Consider the following 19,210-nt stretch of genomic DNA (forward strand, 5'->3'; position numbering starts at 1 on the left):
ATGCGCTGAGATTTTGCGTGACTCCCCTGTGTGCTGCGCACACAATCGCACCATCTGCACATGAGTGCGGTTTTTGCATGTACAATGCACGCACATGACCACCATCTATGCATGCACGTGCTGCTCGCAAGTACTCTCATGTACATGTGCATGCATGCGCACTAGAGCTCAGAAGACCAGCTGGGGCCCCTGAATTGCGTGCACATGTCCAGCTGCAGGTGAGTTAGGCAACAGCTCACATGCCCGAAAGATGGTTCTACTTGCCACCTCAGGCACATGTGCCATAGGTTCGCCATCATGGATATAGGATATCAGCTTGATTAAAGAAAGAGGGCACAGCCGTTCTTTGGTCCCACTGAGATATCACTTCACAGGACAAAAGCACTGAAGCCAAAGGAGTTGCTCTTCTCACTGCTTTTCTGGCCATTCAAACTTAGAGAAGAGAGGAGTGGGAAGAGGGGAAATGAGGCTTTTTAGGAGCAGTTCCTTAGCACCAAGATCCTACTTTCACCCTTCTTGAATCACCATTCCTATCAGTTAAATCATATATTAAATCATAAGATTAGAGATAGAAGTGAGCAAGGACAGCGCTTTTGGTGCCTATTCTCCAACCCTGGAAAATGAACTGACAACGGGAGATCCGCTTCTCCTGCCCTCTATCTCAAGAGATGGGTTTGAAGCAAAACAGCAGAGGGCAATGCAAGCAACAGAGTTTTCACAATGTTGTTTTCTAGAAGAAAAACACTTCAGTGCTGTCACACCAAAGAACCTACTGTCTGTAAGTAACTCTGTCCCTAAATTCAACCTCCAGCAAATATGCTTCACAACTCCACCCTAATTCTAATCCCAATCTTGCTGAAACTTGTATTATTTAGCAGTCTGCATGCTCAACAGATAAATATGAAAGAAAACCTGAAATACTCAAGTCCACAACGTGAATTTCAGGGAGAAGGCCAGGGAAAGAACATTAAGGCTATTGTGAATATAAGGTTGTAAGGCTGAATGTACTTTCAGCTACATTCTTATCATACTTCATCAGTCTACTGTATTGTTGAAAGAAAAAAAAACACCCGACAACCACCAGAGACTTACATTTACAGATATCTGAACAGATAATTTTATTCTCCAGTTATATTATGCATAACCCTTCCCACCCAAAAAACCTGGCAGAAAGTTCTGTGAACTTTGTACTCCTTTGAGAAAAAAAAATCATGTAACAATATCTGTCTTCCCTATTTTCAGTTTAATTTCAAATGTTTGGATTCAAACACCGTCTTAAGCCATAATAAAGTTTATCTGGTTTTGGCTTAATTATATGAATAAAAAGATTGTGGTTTACAAATCTTGCAATTTGTAGTGAATCTCGCTATTATATATTAATCAATAGCCATTGTTAAAACAAACACAGCTAGTGCTATGTGTGAATCCAGCACGGGTGTGTTGTGGCCCATTTGTGGAACTCATAGGAGTTCTGCAGGCAGAGGTGGGTTTCAGCAAGTTCTGATCAGTTCTGGAGAACCGGTAGTGGAAATTTTGAGTAGTTCAGAGAACCGGTCATAAAAATTCTGACTGGCCCCATTCCCATCTATTCTCTGCCTCCCAAGTCCCAGCTGATTGGGAGGAAATGGGGATTTTGCAGTAACCTTCCCCTGGAGTAGGGTAGGAATGGAGATTTTACAGTATCCTTCCTCTGGAGTGGGGTGGGAATGGAGATTTTACAGTATCCTTCCCCTGCCACGCCCACCATGCCACGTCCACCAAGCCATGCCACACCCACCAAGCCACACCCACAGAACCGGTAGTAAAAAAATTTGAAACCCACCACTGTCTGCAGGGATCATGACAGCCCTTAATCTTGCTCTATTGTACAATGATGTACGATGTAATTGTTTTCATATGGTTTGAATAAAAAGTAAGCCTGATCTAGAAATTTTATTTTGAAAAATTTTAAGTATAGCTTCTCTTAAATTAACCATAAAAAAGATACTAATATAGAGTATGATTAATTATTGTAAAAAAACATGAATATTTGATAATACTGCTTTTAATTTTTAGTCCTTTTAAGCATAAATTTAAACAGTATAACTGAAGTTGTAAATCATCTCTTTGTATACCATTAATGCAGCAGAAATGTCAGGCAGTGTGGTGGCCTAGTAGTGAAATTACTCTCCTTGGAAGATTGAGAGTTCAATCCTAGATAGTGGCAGATGTTTCTCTTCAAGGGTGCAAAGAAAAAAATAATCTGCGAACTCCACATTGCATCAGGAAAGGCATCTGACCAGTAAATGCTCAGCTCCATCCAGTCCCTCTGACTCTACTGCAAATTAAGGGATTACAGGATCATAAAAAGGGAGTTTTTAATGCAGCTGAAATGTATCAGCATTAATTATCATTAAAATTATGTTTTGTAAATGCTACATATTTAAATTATGAGTGCTATTATCTATGCTATCTACCCAACACCATTGGATGTATCTTGACTCTTGTTCAGATTCCCACTACAGAAATGGAAGTGCTTCACCTCAAAGGAAATATTGTTTATTTAGTCATTTCAAATTTATTGTAATCATCCACCTCAGCAGACGTTGAATGGCCTACAAAATCCAAAAACAATCAAAACAGTTAAACTCTGAATTGTATTCTAGGGATATTGCAGCACTTGTGCCCCTATGTGAAGCACTAAGACCTTATATTGTCCTTTTTACATACAGGCTATTGCACTGGCTTTTGAAGAGCATTTGAAAACTGCAAGTGGTGCAAAGTGTATCAGCTCAGTTACAGGACAAGGATTAATGTCTAAAAGCTTATTATGCCGGTACTCAAGGCTCTGCATGTGTTACCAGTAGGCTTCTGAATACAAATCAGAATGTTGGGTTTCTATCTATGAAGTCCTTTGGTAGGATTAAGGGCTTGCACTATAGCATTTTCAGGATTCCTTTCTCTGGCAAGACTCAGCTCATCCTGTACATATATCACTGAAAAAGCTGCTGACAATCTCATATTTTAATGAGTCATGGAAGGGAGGGAGGAAAGGGGGGGAGGGAGGAAGCTGAAAACTATAAGACAATGCAGGGGTGAAATCCAGCAGATTCTCACAGGTTCTGGAGAACCGGTAGCGGAAATTTTGAGCAGTTCGGAGAACTGGTAGCGGAAATTTTGAACAGTTCAGAGAATCAGCAAATACCACCTCTGGCTGGCCCCAGAGTGGGGTGGAAATGGAGATTTTGCAGTATCCTTCCCCTAGAGTGGGGTGGGAATGGAGATTTTGCAGTATCCTTCCCCTGCCACATCCACCAAGCCATGCCCATAGAACCGGTAGTAAAAAAAATTGGATTTCACCACTGGGACAATGGCAATGGCAAAAGCAATGGCAGTACCAAGAGTATGAGTAGAGCAGGGATGTCAAACTCAAGGCCCGGAGGCCGAATCCAGCCCATGGGGTACTTAGATCTGGCCCATGGGTCTGCCCTGGAAACAGCGAAGGACTGGCCTGCAGAGCTTCTTCCAGTGAAAACAGCTCACAAGGGCTGTGGGCGGTCCTCCCAAGCTCCATTTTTGCTGGCAGAGGGTTGCAGGAGGCAGTTGCAGCAAAAATGGAGCTCAGGAGCCCGTTTTCACTGCCAGAGTGCTTGAGCCACCACAGGCGCCCCCGACACAAGTGACATCGAGCTGGCCATGCCCACTCTGGCCACGCCCACTCTGGGGCCCCAAGGTCAAACACAACCCTGATGCGGCCCTCAAAGAAATCGAGTTTGACACCCCTGAAGTAGAGTAATATTTTTTTGATATTCATCCAGAAAGTATTAAAAACAGAATTATTCCAAAATACCCTCAGGAGTTAAATGATTTCTTGCCATTAATGTCATTGCATCCTGAGCAGGATGTGGAGTATCTATCATATAATCCCACGATAAGGATTTCAATATTATTATGAATATATTAGTATTATATTTATTGTGGCTCTTTTATTGTTTGTAGCAGTATCTGCTCCGTGGGCATTTCCTGTAAACTGTCATGAATCAAAAGAAACTGATGTTGTGTATATTTAATCAAACTTTTTAAAAAAATCACCAATGTTAAATTAAAAGTCTCTGGTTTCCAGTAATCCAAATGGTAATTGACTTGGAGTTAAATGACATGCTAAACAGAAGATTTTGAGTTCTGAACTATGTGCAAAAGGAACCTAGATTTACTAATGGTTTTTTGTTTTAAAAAAATACTTTTGGCATTGAACTAATTAACAAAAGAAAAGCATCTTTGCTTACATTTGTGTTAATTAGATGATACAACTTCAATAATAAGATCAAAGGACAGGGGAGGGAGAAATACGCAAACAAGCCAATTCATTGATGATCAAAACTGGGGAAAATGCAGACAAATCTATGTAGCTCAGAAGCAGAGCACTGGCATGTCATGCAGTAGATCCAGGATCAGCCTTAAGGCAGGACCAGAAAATGTTTTCCTGCACCTACTAATCTGTCTTTATTGGTTAATGGTCTGTCTTCTTATAAGGTAGCCTCCTTCATAACTAATTAGAAGGAATCTAATTGTACAGAAGGAGCTGGATAACAAACCAGCCCCATACATTCCTGCATTGATATTTATACAATTTTTTTGGATTTCAACCTTAGCGTATTATATCCACAGTGACCCACATTATAGTGGTTCCACTTTAAAAAGTTTTTATCCCTTTTTCTCTCTATTAGATACCATGATCTGGATAGCATTCAGGTTCTGAAGACACAAGAGGTCGGAGAGATTCTCCTAGGGAGGTTTCATTGTTCACTTTTTTTTGGTTGAATCAGTGCTTTTCCAGGAACCTTTTGCAATTGTTTGCTCGTTTGATAGGCCCAAACTGAATTACATCACTTCCTAAAAGTAACCGAACGTAGCACATCTTCCTCAGGCATCTTACACATCCACCACAGAAGCAGTAAGCAGGAAATGTGCAAAAGAATGAAAGCAGTATCACATCTGCTTTAGAGAAGTAACATGAATAAGTACAACTTTTTGTTGTCCTTCTTTCTGTTGCTGCTGAGTGGAGTATCTGACTTCCATGGTAAGTAGGAACATGCCTTCTGAATTGTTAAGAATAACCACGCAGACAATATTATGCTCCGGGCTATAGAACTGTTTTTGATGTGTCACACCCAGAAAATCTGGTCCCTGCAAAGGCTACACAAGCCTGCACCATTTCTTTCAGTGTTGTTTCCCAACTGCACGCTGACTTGTCTTTCCATGGATCCAGTTTGAACTACAAATCCAAGGTGTGTTAATCGGTGAATGAATTTTGTGTTTCTGACCCATTGTTAACTGTGTTTAAGGTATTAATTCACTTGGATTTTTTTAAAAAAATAATGCCTGTATTCCTATTATTATAATACACTCTTAATAAATACAAGTAATTTCTTTTTCTAAGTTGATTTGTAGGAAACGTAATATTTTATATTTTAGAGGCAAATGAAACAAAAAACTAACGATCTACTAACATGATCGGTAGAACATATATAATTGTAAGGAAGAATTAAGTTCCTGAAATAAGACGAAGCTTTGCTATTTAAGATAGTTTAATTTAAAAGCTCTGTATTTAACTTTCAGAGAGGCACTCTGTCAAAGAACAGCAAAAATGTGTTGGGTGTTTTTGTTCCAGATAAAAACCATTAGAAAGATTCTTTTCATTTCATATTTGTAGAATTATATACATAACCAAACTTTTCTAATTTGTTTCCAAAGCAACAGACTGTAAACACCATCTTCTGTGGCCAGACTGATGTAATCTAATCTATTCAAATGTGCAGATCATAACGGTTGGGAAGGCTGGACCGAACATTATAATATTAAAATATTGCTTTTCCTTTTAATTTTAAAACAATTATCTATAAAACGACTATCTAAATATATTATACCTACATTAAGCAAATGCCTAAATTAGATGAGACATTTGGTTTCCTAATATTTACAGATTTACTTCTCAATTGTTAGGAAAGAAAAAAAATCTCTAAAAATTAACTGCAAAGGATAAAATATACCAGTTTGCTTCATTTCTTTCACTGCTGTAGATGTCATCATTCTTACCTGCTGAGTTACTTTCTGCACGTCTAAGCTTGCTGTTTAGAATAAAAGCAGTATCGGAGCATGTAGCCCTAATGCTATGTAGACAGCAACTATTTTGTAGTTGGGACTATTCTTGCATTGTACAAATCAAAACAACAGTTCTTGAAGGCTATGGGAACAGAACTTCTGATGGAATGATATCACAGCAATTGGTGACGCTAAACTTTCTGACCCTTTTTTTGTGTGAAATAGCTTAAATCAGATTTAAAGGCTGAAATAGGCACCTTATCACAGTATTCTTACACATTCATTTTGTTTCTTAATTTAGCAGGATGGTAGAGAGAAATGGAGAGAGGCAGAATGTTCACATCTACCCATTGGCCACTCACAACTAAGTAAAATTAAGAATATAATATTCAGGTCATAAATACTTATCTGATACTGTTTATTTGTCACCTTTTAATTGGTTTTTTTTTTTTTTACATTTATACCCCGCCCTTCTCCGAAGACTCAGGGCGGCTTACAATGTATAAGGCAATTGTCTTTCACAGTAGCTTTTATCATATGTGAATCTCTCCATCCTCTGCACTTGCAAAGTGGTATAGTATAAACAGGTGACTATATAAAGACCGAATGTATAAATGTTTGTCCATGTTATCACCACATTCTTATGAAAGTTATTATAAGTTTGTAAACTTTTAAAACTGTTAAAGGAGATTCTTTAAAAAGGGACTTTCAAAAGAATAACAAAAGAATGCAGTTCTTGTTCAGACAAGTTATAAAATGGATAAAGATTATTTGACATACAAATCAAGATAGTTTATGCAAACATGGACACAATGCATATGCCTTTCTAAAAGACGCTTGCTCCTGGGGAGAAAAGCTATGGCAAATCTAGACATCATACTAAAAAGCAGAGACATCACCCTGCCAACAAAAGTGTGTATAGTCAAGGCTATGGTTTTTCAAGTTGCAATGTATGGCTGTGAAAGTTGGACCATAAGAAAGGCTGAGCGCCAAAGAATTGAGGCCTTTGAACTCTGGTGCTGGAGAAGACTCCTTCAAGTCCCTTGGACTGCAAGGCGATCAAACCGGTCAGTCCTAGAGGAGATCAACCCTGACTGCTCTTTAGAAGGCCAGATCCTGAAGATGAAACTGAAATACTTTGGCCACCTAATGAGAAGAAAGGACTCACTGGAGAAGAGCCTAATGCTGGGAAAAATTGAGGTCAAAAAAAGAAGGTGATGACAGAGAACGAGATGGCTAGATGGAGTCACTGAAGCAGTAGGCGTGAGCTTAAATGGACTTCAGAGAATGGTAGAGGACAGGAAGGCCCAGAGGAACGTTGTCCATGGGGTCGCAATGGGTTGGACACGACTTCACATATAACAACAACATGAAAACTGAAGAGTCATGTCATATCAGAATAGACAAGTGTGAAAAGCCCTGATAACAAGACCCCCAAAATTTCAAGTTATATAGGTTTAATAGCATTGCATCGCTTTGCATCAAACTGCTTAAATATATTAGCTCATGGGTGTCAAACTCGTGGTGTCACGTTGCCATCAGGTGAGGTATCGCAATGTTTTTCCCCGTCACAGAACTGGGATGGGCATGGCCTGCATGTGATGCATCAGGCCTGCGGACCGCCAGTTTGACATCCCTGTATTAGATCAATGTCATGGTTTGGGTCACTCCATGATAAAACACACTTCATATAGTGATCTTTTGGATCAAACTGAACAACTATTAGAGCTTTACCTGAAGGTTACCCATTGGGTTACAAACCATATGGAAGGTTCCCTTTCTTCACATTTTACCTCTTCTGAGATTCCACCCTTTGCCTGAAATTCTAACTCCACACCTATCCTCACTTCTCATGCAGAGATAAAGTTCACGTATAGCTGATCAAGGATAAATAGGCTTAAAATAGTCCCTAATGGGTTCCCACAGGCTTAAGATTGTTTTTCATAGCAGGAACTGGGGCTTGCCCACATCTCCCTTTCCTTTGTAGCCTCTACTTTTACCCATTTGTCCTGGGGTTTGTGAGATCTTTAAAATAAGATACGGAAGGAAGCAAGCAAGGAAGTCAAAAGTAATTCCCCCTAAAGTGCAAAGAATAGCAGAATGAAACTTATTGTTTTAGCAGGTAAACAAGGGGGAAGAGAAGTATCTATACTGGGTGTCTTTTAAAATGGACTATTTACTTGACCTAGTGCAATTTTTTTTTTAAAAAAAAATCTTATTAAAGCACTGTAATATAGAGCTGCATAAACATTTATTAATCTGGTCTTATGGCCTAGTGTGTTAAGCAAAAATACTGTGAATTTCTACTTGGTCTGAAGGAGCAGCAAGTTTCATGTGTTCAATTCAGATGGGTTCAGTCCAAGATAAAGGAACTGAGTAGTAGCTCCTGCTCACTTCTAGTCACCCCAGATAATAAACAAAGAGAATCTCTATGTGTGCAAAGAGTATTATCTGCATCTGGGAGCTTTTGCTTCCATGAGGAATTGAACTGTCCACTGTCAGGATTTTAATTCACACAAAAGTAATTGCTGATAGGATTGAACTTTGCACAACCAACATCCATGCTGTAAGCATGAATCTTTCTTCTTCACATCACTCCTTTAACTATTTATTTTTCTAAGAACGATATAATGGTGGCTTTTTAAGGGCAGGAGATGTTGGTTCACCTAGAATGTTTATACCCGTAGAATGCTGAGAGAAGGGTTTTTATCTACCTAGACTACAAGATGATGCTGTAATGTAGCCCTTTCTGGCTTGTAATCACTGCAGCTGGCAACTCATAGGCTGGGATGCTTTGCCATGTAAATAATTAATTTCAGATGGAAAGCTTTTATATGTAGGGGAAATAAGGTTTTATTTTTATTAAAAATTAATTGATATATTTAGCTCACTTTATCACCACTATCCCAAGGCCAAGATACATATAAGTACATTTTTCGTTCCAAAAGTACAAAGATTGCAAAACAGGGTCACACGCACTTGGGCATTCACTTGCAAACAACTTTTTTCATCTACACATAATTCCATCCCGTCAGTCTCCCAGGACACATTGCAGAACATGTTTGTTCATTCCTATGATGCAGTTCCTCCTTTTAAGAATGCATTCTCCAGTCTCCATTAGGCAGATGATCATTAATGGCAGAAAGAAATCACTTGGATACAGAAAAAAAGTGGCATACATTTGATTGGGATGGCACCGGACTGACATGGGGGAAAAAAATCTTCCTGTCCAGCATGAATAAGACTTAATGAAAATGAAGAAGCTTGCCAGTAACTGGACTTGAATAGAATAGAATAGAATAGAATAGAATAGAATAGAATAGAATAGAATAGAATAGAATAGAATAGAATAGAATAGAATTTTATTGGCCAAGTGTGATTGGACACACAAGGAATTTGTCTTGGTGCATATGCTCTCAGTGTACATAAAAGAAAAGATACGTTCATCAAGGTACAACATTTACAACACAATTGATGATCAATATATCAATATATATCGGACCTTCCGCCGCGAATTGAAAACACATTTATTTATTTATTGGTTTTAAATTTTTATTATTAATTTTTAATGGGTTTTAGTTTTATATGTTCCAAAGTTTTTAGGCCAATTATGTAATAAGTTTTTTAATTCGTATTTTAAATTGTATATTGCACTGTTTGTTTTACCTTGGCTGTACACCGCCCTGAGTCCTTCAGGAGAAGGGCGGTATAAAAATTGAATAAATAATAATAATAATAATAATAATAATAATAATAATAATAATAAATCATAAGGATTGCCAGCAACAAGTTATAGTCATACAGTCATAAGTGGAAAGAGATTGGTGATGGGAACTATAAAGGTTTGGTCAACATTTTTCTTGGGAAATCTCCCCTCTCATTATTGCCAAGACTTGCCTGCTGCACCCGCCATTAATCACTCTGTAATCATTGCCCTGGCACTGTCTGGTGCTCTTTCTTCCTTTTGCCCCTTGTCATCACCATGCATACCATGACAGCTGAGATCTTTTTAAAAGGCTGGATTGATCAATCTGCAAGCAAGTATCCTTAAATGAGACTGGGATAAGGTGGGACAGGGGCATGTTAGTTGAATCTGTTTTTCCTTCTACACTGGCTCAAGGTGGCACATCAAGCAGCTCTTAATTGCAGGCTGTATAGTCATCATCTAAACAAGGAACAGGCAACTTGATGCTATAAACATATTTCAGAGTTTGACCTCTATCTTCTTCAGCTTGGATGGCCAATAGCAAGAGATTGTGGGAATTCTCCAAAATACCTGGCCAACACGCAACTTTATATATATTTTTTTCAGAATGACATGACTTTTAAAGATGCCCATTTGCTTTGCAAAACAACTAATGAATTATCTAGGTAAAGTTTTCTCTGGAGAAACATACAATATTCATATATTTGGATTTTATTGATCACTTAAGGGATGAATTCCAACAAATTGGCCAATGGTTTTTTTAAAATAAATTGTATTAATTTTCTATTAATTACATTTCTTAGTGCTTAATAAACATCGTGTTGTCTGGGTATTTAATTTACTTAACAATACTGATTACATTCCTAATCTCCACCCCTTTTTTCCAACCACTGATAAAACAGATTCTGTATTTGATAGCATTCTGTGTCTTCTTTCTTTTTAATTTTCAATGTCAATCTATCCATTTCTGCCCAGTCTAGTATCTTCTTGATTATTGCTTAATGTTTCTTCATTTTTCCAATATTGTGAAAATCCTCGCTGCTTTTATGACATGTAATGTTAAATACATACTTTTCTTATCTAGTTTTTCTGATATTATACCCAATAAAAAGAGTTCAGGTTTAAAATCTACATGTTCCCTTTCATCTTTTCTAGCCGCCTTTGCCCAATTATTATTTTTTTTTGCTTTAACACAAGTCCACCACATGATAAAATGTGCCAATTTTTTGCTTACATTTCCAACATTTGCTAGACATATTTTTAAACATTTTAGCTAACCTAACAGGTGGTAAATGCCATCTATAAAACATTTTATATAAGTTTCCTTTATAATTGTAATGGTTTTAATTCATTCAGTGAATTCATTTGATATGCTGATTACTGTGTTAAACAAAGATGGATAAAGTTATCTAATCATGTAGTCAGAAGATCTTTAACCATAATATTGGTATGTTGCAGCAATCAACTGTTGCATACTTTTATCTCTCTTCTCCATCTTTCCCTAAGCATCTGGCATAGATGGGAGAGTGGCAGAGCTCAGACTGAAGTTATTTTGGGAGCAATTAATTTGCAAAGTGTCTGAAGTATGTGTTGCTGTTGAAGGCAAGAACAAATATTTACTTCTCACCAACGATAACATCAAGCTTTCAGAATGCATTTTGAATTCAATACTTGGAGAGAATGGATTTATTATCATGGTGTATTATTGATTAATAAATCGGAATATCTTTTTAAAAAGGTTTTTTTTTCATTGATTTCTCTTTTTTTTTACAGCTTCAGATCCAGAATTTTGTTAGCAGTAAATTTTTTGCTATGAATTTGAAAGTCTGATTTTCCTGACTAATTGCAGTTATTTCAGAAACCATCTGTATTTGCATGTGTACATATAGAAATTCAAACATACACACCAATGTGTGTATAGGTTTCATTTGTTCATTCTTACAAAAATCAGAAGGAACCACACAATGCTAGCACATATAAAACCAAATGAGTAAGGATTTGCTCAGTAGTTCAGTTATTTAAAACAAGCATGCAACAGATGCAAACTTAAGGTGAACCACTCCAAACTCGACTGCAGAAAATATGACTTCAGCAACAGAGTGGTCAATGCCTGGAATGCACTACCTGACTTGTAGTTTCATCCCCAACCCCCCCAAATTTTAACCTAAGACTGTCTACTGTTGACCTCATCCCATTCCTAAGAGTACTGTAAGGGCCGTGCATAAGAGCACCAGTGTGCCTACTGTCCCTGTCCTAATGTTCTCTTTAATTTTATTCATTTTATGTATTCAATTCATGCTTATACTTATATATATTATTTAATACATTCTTGACAAATATAAATAAGTAAAAATAAATAAATAAAAATATTTGGTATCCGAAAATTTATGTTTCTAATGCCCTAGAAAGAAAAGGGGTTGGTGTAGAAATAAATCAGGTACTCACAACGACTGGCTTGGCATACCATTTAAATATTATTTGCTTTACCTATTAATACCCACTTCTGTATATTCTCAGAGAAGGTTCAAGAGAGCAAAGATCATAAGAAATAGTGGAAGTTTCTTCCATTGCTTAAAATACTCTTGGTTGAAAATGGATTGGAAGCAGTGGTGAAATCTATTTTTTTTTATTACCAGTTCTGTGGGCGTGGCTTGGTGGACGTAGCAGGAAAGGATACTGCAAAATCTCCATTCCCACCCAACTCCAGGGGAAGGATACTGCAAAATCCCCATTCCCTCCCCACTCTGGGGCCAGCCAGAGGTGGTATTTGCCAGTTCTCCGAACTGCTCAAAATTTCTGCTACCGGTTCTCCAGAACCTGTCAGAACCTGCTGGATTTCACCCCTGATTGATGTGGCAAGGATTGCCTTGATGTGGCAAGGATTTCCTTGGAAGATACCTAAGCGAAATGCAAATGCTTACTTTGGGTGAAAAATATGAAAATCACAGAGATGTATCATTGAGTGAAAAAGCAAATAATGCAATTATACTCAAATGCTGAATTAAACTTCAAAAAGAAACATGAAAAAAATGCCTGTCGTGTACTTGACTGAAAAACTTCCAGTAATTTTCCTGCTAGTCTTTTAATTCAACTTTTTGTCACCGTCTACTAATTTGTGTACAATTTGGTTTTAATTTCGTTTTCCTGAATGCCTTGTAGTTATTTGCAAAAAAGAACATTCAACTGGACAATCCTACATCAAGATTATTACCTTAAAGTTTACCCTTTGAGCCTTGACCAAACTTGGTGAAAATGAATATCAACCGAAAGAGGAAGTATGAATCATTACACAATCTGAGGGAAGATAGTTGCAAGAGAAACCCCAATATGATAATTTAATTATCAATAGCACGCCCTTATTTTGTCAGAATGTTAGAGATCGAGAGATAAATATTCACAATAGTATTAATAGATTAATAATATTGGTTATGTTTTTCCTTTTTTTGTAGAGTCCGTAACTACAATGGCAGATGAACATTCTGGTGATGGTATGTCATTGACTGTGCCCACCACAGAAGGATCTATTAGTTCTGTTTTATTTTCAATTTCAACTAATAAATCAGAAGAGCAAAATGCCACAACACCAACTGAAACTGAGAATACTGTAATAGAAAGTACTTCTCCCACAGAAATGAATGGGAATGAGCCTATTTTACATACTGCTGTGATAATTGGAATTGCTGTAGCGCTGTTCCTAGTCCTCTTGATTATCCTGGTCATCTTTATTGTAAGACGTCGCAAACAGAAACAAAGCCAAGAAGGTAAATATTAATATCACCTGGGTAGGGAAATAAGGGTCATGGGGGAGAAAATGGCATTCATGCTGTAAAAGTAATGTTTTAATTAGATTTATGTCTTATAAAGCTCTCTAAGGTTAGTCAGCAACTGTGTAAAAAACCTTGTTTCAAGTATAAACAGGTCTGTCTGATGTGTTATCATTGAAGTTTGAGTTATACAGGAAGAAAAAAAACAAATGAACTATTTTATGGTAATGCAAAACCTATGAAACCACTTCTATCTAGAGCAAATATCTCTGCTCTGGGTACCAGCCTCATTTACTTCTATGATAGAACAGGCTTCCCAATAATCCCACGCTGTCCAAAATTTTAGTAATGGATCACGAGCAAGTTTTTTTTAATTTTTCTTTGCTTTCCTCTCTTATTGTTGATAAAGTGCACTCTATGGCTGTCCCTTCACGAAAGTTATATGTAGAATAGAATTTCTGAACAAGTTGTTAAGCAATGCTCCATCCTCACTTTTCTTTGGGATACCCATGACCTGCCTTTCCAATAAAATCTGGGCAGTTATGGATCCTAACATAAGATAGAGCGCTTCTTTTCTACTCTTTTACTCTTTCATCTGTATATCAAAGTCATCCAATTTACTTCAGCTATTAATTTTTACCTGGGATTAAAATCTCTTTCTCCCTCTCTCCCTTCCCACTCCCCCCTCTTCACCTTCTTACTAGTTTACATCTTAGTACATCTAATTTTTGCATACCCAGGGGTATGCAAGTGTGGCAGGGCTGCAACCCCCCAATTTCCAACCAATATGCTTTTGGTGAGGAATAGCACTCCCAATTTCCCTGAGAAGCATGGCATAAGGCCGTGATGGCATGCTGTGATGGCATGCGCGGTGTTGCCCATTTCTCTTCTGGCTTTCTGGCACGATCAGCTGGCCTTTTTGCGAGTGGCAGCGCCGGAAAGTGGAAGAGCTGGTCTTCTGTTTTCCTGTGTGAGCATGTGTGTAGGCCAGTTGATCATCGTGAGCGCATGCGCACCAGCAACCCAGAAGACTAGGTAGTCAGGGTGCATGCATGCACCGAAAACCGGAAGTTCATTTTCAAGTGCGCAGATGCACCATTGGCAGTTCTTCTTTTGGGCTGCGGCCCAGACGAGTGTGCACTCCCTTTTCGGCACTTGGTGCCAAAGATGTTCGCCATCACTGGCATAAGGCAATTTCTTGAGCAGACAAATACAAAGGTAGAATCTTGTTTCTTAGCTACTTATTGGGGAGTGTCTTGGAGTCCCCAAGAGCAGAATGAAGACACATATTAGCGTATTTGCTGAAACATAAATAATGCATTTTGGACTTAACTTGAAAAAAGAAAAGTGATGGAGAACAGATTATCCCTGTTCTTTTCTTGAAGTACATTCTCATAGTATCTATGTGATCATTGCCTTGGCACTAAGGAGTGCAAGAAAATAGGTTAAAGGCTACGCAGGGGACATTATTTTGTTGAAGCAGGCCTGTTGTTTCTTGATGGGGTTTCAAAAGAGGTGAATAAAGATGTTAAACTACTGGGAAATATAAATTATGCCAGAGTAGGCCCTATCATTTCACCCTGAAAAAAATTTAACTACTATTTTTTATAAGAGCAAGGGAAAGGCCTTAGGCCTTATTCTGTATTTGTTTTTTTATCAAAGTTGCAGACAAGTCATTATAGGGATATTTCTTCTGCTGCAGAAAGGTGCTGTAGGTTATTTTAAAGTTTCTTCACTAGTAACATTGTTGGATAGTTTGCATGCGGTAGCCTTTCCCAATCTTTGGTCTTCTAATGTGTTGGATTTAGTTCCAGTGATACCCATCCAGCTGGATTAAGCACATCTCTTTTTTTTTCCTCCTCTCAGATGAGCTAGGAAGTGAAAATGGTAAAAGGTAAGAAATTTATAGGTCTGCTTCTTGTTATTTATATTTTAAAGCTGGCACAGGAATTCTGGGTGTTGAAGTCCACAAGTCATAAAGGGGACATAGTTCCCCGCCTCTGCTCTAAAGTTATATCATGACTCTTTTCTTTTTATAATCTGTCCTATCTAATCATCGGAACCACAGGTCATAAATTCATATTTTTACTGTTTTATGCAAAAAAAAATCCTTAAAAGTTTTACAGTCAACAATAAATACAAACATGGGTAGTCCTTGCTTAATGATCAGTCACTTAGCGACTGTTTGAAGAAATGATGGACTTCTCCAGAGCTACTTACGACCCATTGTGGAATTCAGAGGGTGACACACGCACATATATCTACACTCTGCAATGACGTGGTTGCATTTTGGGTGCATACTGATGACAGTTGCAGCATCCTGCGGTCATATGACTGTTTTTCTGCATATTCTGCCAGGTTCTGGTGTTTATTTCTGGTTTCCAGCAAAAATAAATAAATAAATAAAAATCCATAGAAGTGATAGCCAAATCTGGTCCTAGGCTTGTGCCTTGGCATGCATAGATTCAATAAAGCAGACTGAGGCAGGAAGATCATTTTATTCAGAACGCTCTGATAAAAAGAATTCCTCTCGTTCAAAGTGGGAAACTCGAGACTTATCTTACATTCCCTTTTATAATTAAGACATTAAAGGAAATTACAAAAGAAAAGTTGATTGGACAGGACAAAAATATCTTTGCATAGGAAATCATTTACATGAAGTTAAACATATCACATATTTGCATCCATAATACCATATTTAAATGAGCTCTGACGAACAAGGGGGCTTAAAATTTAAGATGCTAATGAAGGAAAATGCCATAAGGTTGCTTAGAGTTTACAAGGAGACAAAGCAGTTGCCAATTAACACTAACAAACTCTCTCTTTTATCAGAAGACAAGCTGCAGTCATATATTTACACAGTCCTATTCTATCGTGGGCTGGAGAGCCAAGGCAGTTTTAGCTTGCAGTTTAGGAATGTTAGAAATTATCAATCCATCCACTCAGCAACAGAATAAAGATTTTTATACATTACAATCTGCAATACAGGGGTGAAATGCTACCAGCTCACACCAGTTCAGGTGAACCGATAGTGATAAAAGCTACCAGTATGGACGAACTGTAGTAAAAAAACCTGGTTTGTCTGAACTTGTATTTCCGACAATCAGCTGTGCCATGCAATTTACATTCACTAGAAAGCAGGCAATACTGCTTTCTAGCAAATCTAAATCACATGGCACAGCTATTCCTCCTCCCTTGCTGTTCTACTTACCTTGTTAAGCCTTCTTTTTCCATGTGAAGTGCATGCGCGTGTGCTCAGCATGCATTTGGTGCACACTGCACATGTGTGCACAGCGTGCTTTTGGTGTGCACTGCACATGCGCGGGCAGCGAACCAGTGGCAATCTCAAATTAACCTCAAATTAAAAGAGGTTAAAAATCAAATTAAAATACAAGGAAAACCCATATTTATCAAGTACAACAATATTACAAAAGCCCATGTTGTGTGGCTCCTAGAAGAAAATATGTTTGTTTAACAACTGCTGCATTTATTAACAGCTGTATTCACTTAATGACCCCAGAATTAATTTAACCTCTAAAAAAAAAAAGATTGTAAAATCAGGCATGGTAATGTGATGACCTGCTTAATGGCTGCCTTATGACCATAATTCTGGGCTCATGGTCATAAATCAAGGACTACCTGCATTGACTTTTCTCTAATCAAACAGGTCAATTTCACCATCTCAGCAAGTTCTATCATCTTCACCAACTATTTCTCCACTGTAGGTACTGCCAAAACTTCCCATCTTTGCATGTACAATAACCCCATTGTGGTTATCCTATATAAAAACAACATTCCATGATTCTCCCCCGACTGTTTAACCATTAGTCTCAAGAGCAAAAGTTCTGTTTCAGTTGTTCAGCATTAATCTTTATAATCCTCTGAATCAGTGTATGCATTTGTACCCCAAATCTTCTAGCTTTTTTGCATGTGCACTTCTACTGTACCTATCTTACCATATCTACGCTCTGAGGTTCCTAATTCAACTGCAATATAATCTGATGAATAATATTTATTTTTTCAAACTAAAACCACCAGTTGGTAGACACTTAGCTATCCTTGAGCATGTGCCCAATATAAAAAAATATATCAGAAAATTAAGAGAAGCAGTTCTAAATTGCCAGCTTCAAAATATATATTTTTTATTTATTAAGTCCTATTTTTGAGGAAGATACGCCTTCTGTAATGGAAATTGAGATGGAAGAACTGGATAAATGGATGAACAGCTTGAAAAAAAATGGTATGTATTTATTCCTATCTGACTTATGACTATTTTATTCCCTGATATATCTGTCTCTGACATTGATAAATATTTTAAACAGTTGTAGATAATAAGCACATCATAAAATGAGAGCAGAAAGACATACTCTCTATATTAAGAACCTTAATTTTTAAAGAAGAGCTAATACAAAAAGGTATCCTTTACATAAAGAATATTTTATTCTGAACATATAAATGTTTGTGATATTTTAAAATGTACCAGGTGTTTGTTGAAATTAGCAACATTTTAATTAGCAGGGAGAGCATTGGCATTAATTTATAATATACTTTACAACTGATTTACAACTTCTAGAGTTTTTTCTTCAGTTCTGTCTTTGGGATAATTCTACAAAGTAGGCGATGATCACATTGGGCCATTTGTGTAGATCTTTTAGATTGATCCCCTAACTGCCATCATCTGGAATGGAAGATTTTTTCCCCCCTTCATAAGTTCCTTCCCAGTCCAGTCTGGAAGCAAAAACTGCATATACAGTTATATTTAAGATGTGTTTCTTGGCTTCTTTATTTTAATCACTATGCATGGTTGTCTCTTTTGCTGGAGTAAATCAAGCTGCTTGGCAGGGGGAATGTAGGATCAAGCTGTTTGTCCAAGAAGGACTTTAACAATGTTTGGCTCTTAGAGAAAAATGACAGAATAAATCAGAAAAGGAGAGAAATATGTGTAGGCATCCTTGGCTGAGTATTGGATGGTTTGTTAGGGCAATTCCCTACAGCCAATTCACCATGGCCAAATTGCCACAGCCAATTCACCATGGCCAACTCACCATGGCCAACTCGTCATGGTCAGATTGCTGCGGGACAACTCACTACAGGACAATTCACTGTGGGACAAGAGTTACACTAATATTAAAGAAATGGTGGAATAGAATTGTTAAAGAAAGGATGCAAGAGGAGGGACAGAATGTAATGTAAATGGCAAAAATTAAAATGATTTTTACTTACTTTAAATAATTAAATAGAATTGTGAAATTGTCCTGCAGTGACTTGGCTGTGGCAAGGTGGACATGGCAAGTTGTCCCATTCTGATCCCAGGAGGATGATTGGGGCTTAGGATTTAGTGTTTAGTTTTGTTTTTATGGGTTTGCTGCTTGCGGTTTTAGTGTTATTGTTATAGAATTACGCTGTAAGATGGGAAGCCATAGAAATCTTTACATTTCTAAAAAATAGTAAAAAAACAAACAAAACAGAGGTTTAGAATCCCCTTTCTAGCCTGGCGCCTTCCTGATAGATTGGATTATAATACTCATCACTCCAGTTAGGTTGGCCTGGATAGCTATAGTTCAATTGTTAAAATCCTGCACACCAGGAATCTCATTTAGAATAAACGTAAAAAGATCAGTCATGTTGGGAGGAAACTGCACATGTCAGGTACAATTCA

General features: G+C 37.6%; 1 protein-coding gene across 24 annotated transcripts in view; it reads left to right on the top strand.

Annotated features, from left to right (window-relative positions):
- Nucleotides 1-4,909: 4,909 nt before the first annotated feature.
- Nucleotides 4,910-19,210, top strand: part of TMEM154 (transmembrane protein 154) — a 33,421-nt gene continuing 19,120 nt past the window's right edge. For 14 of the 24 annotated variants that reach the window (XR_009156273.1, XR_009156274.1, XM_058192734.1 and 11 more), the window contains exons 1-5: nucleotides 4,910-5,059; nucleotides 13,237-13,548; nucleotides 15,418-15,445; nucleotides 17,219-17,272; nucleotides 17,706-17,791. Coding sequence is in view for 20 of the 24 variants with exons in the window: in XM_058192734.1 (XP_058048717.1) it covers nucleotides 4,993-5,059; nucleotides 13,237-13,548; nucleotides 15,418-15,445; nucleotides 17,219-17,272; nucleotides 17,706-17,791 (547 nt within the window). In the remaining 4 variants the exon portion in view is untranslated. The other 10 variants (XR_009156271.1, XR_009156272.1, XM_058192725.1 and 7 more) reach the window with 5 other exon arrangements.

The sequence above is a fragment of the Ahaetulla prasina genome, chromosome 8 (genome assembly GCF_028640845.1).
Source record: "Ahaetulla prasina isolate Xishuangbanna chromosome 8, ASM2864084v1, whole genome shotgun sequence".
In the NCBI taxonomy this organism is placed as follows: Eukaryota; Metazoa; Chordata; class Lepidosauria; order Squamata; family Colubridae; genus Ahaetulla; species Ahaetulla prasina.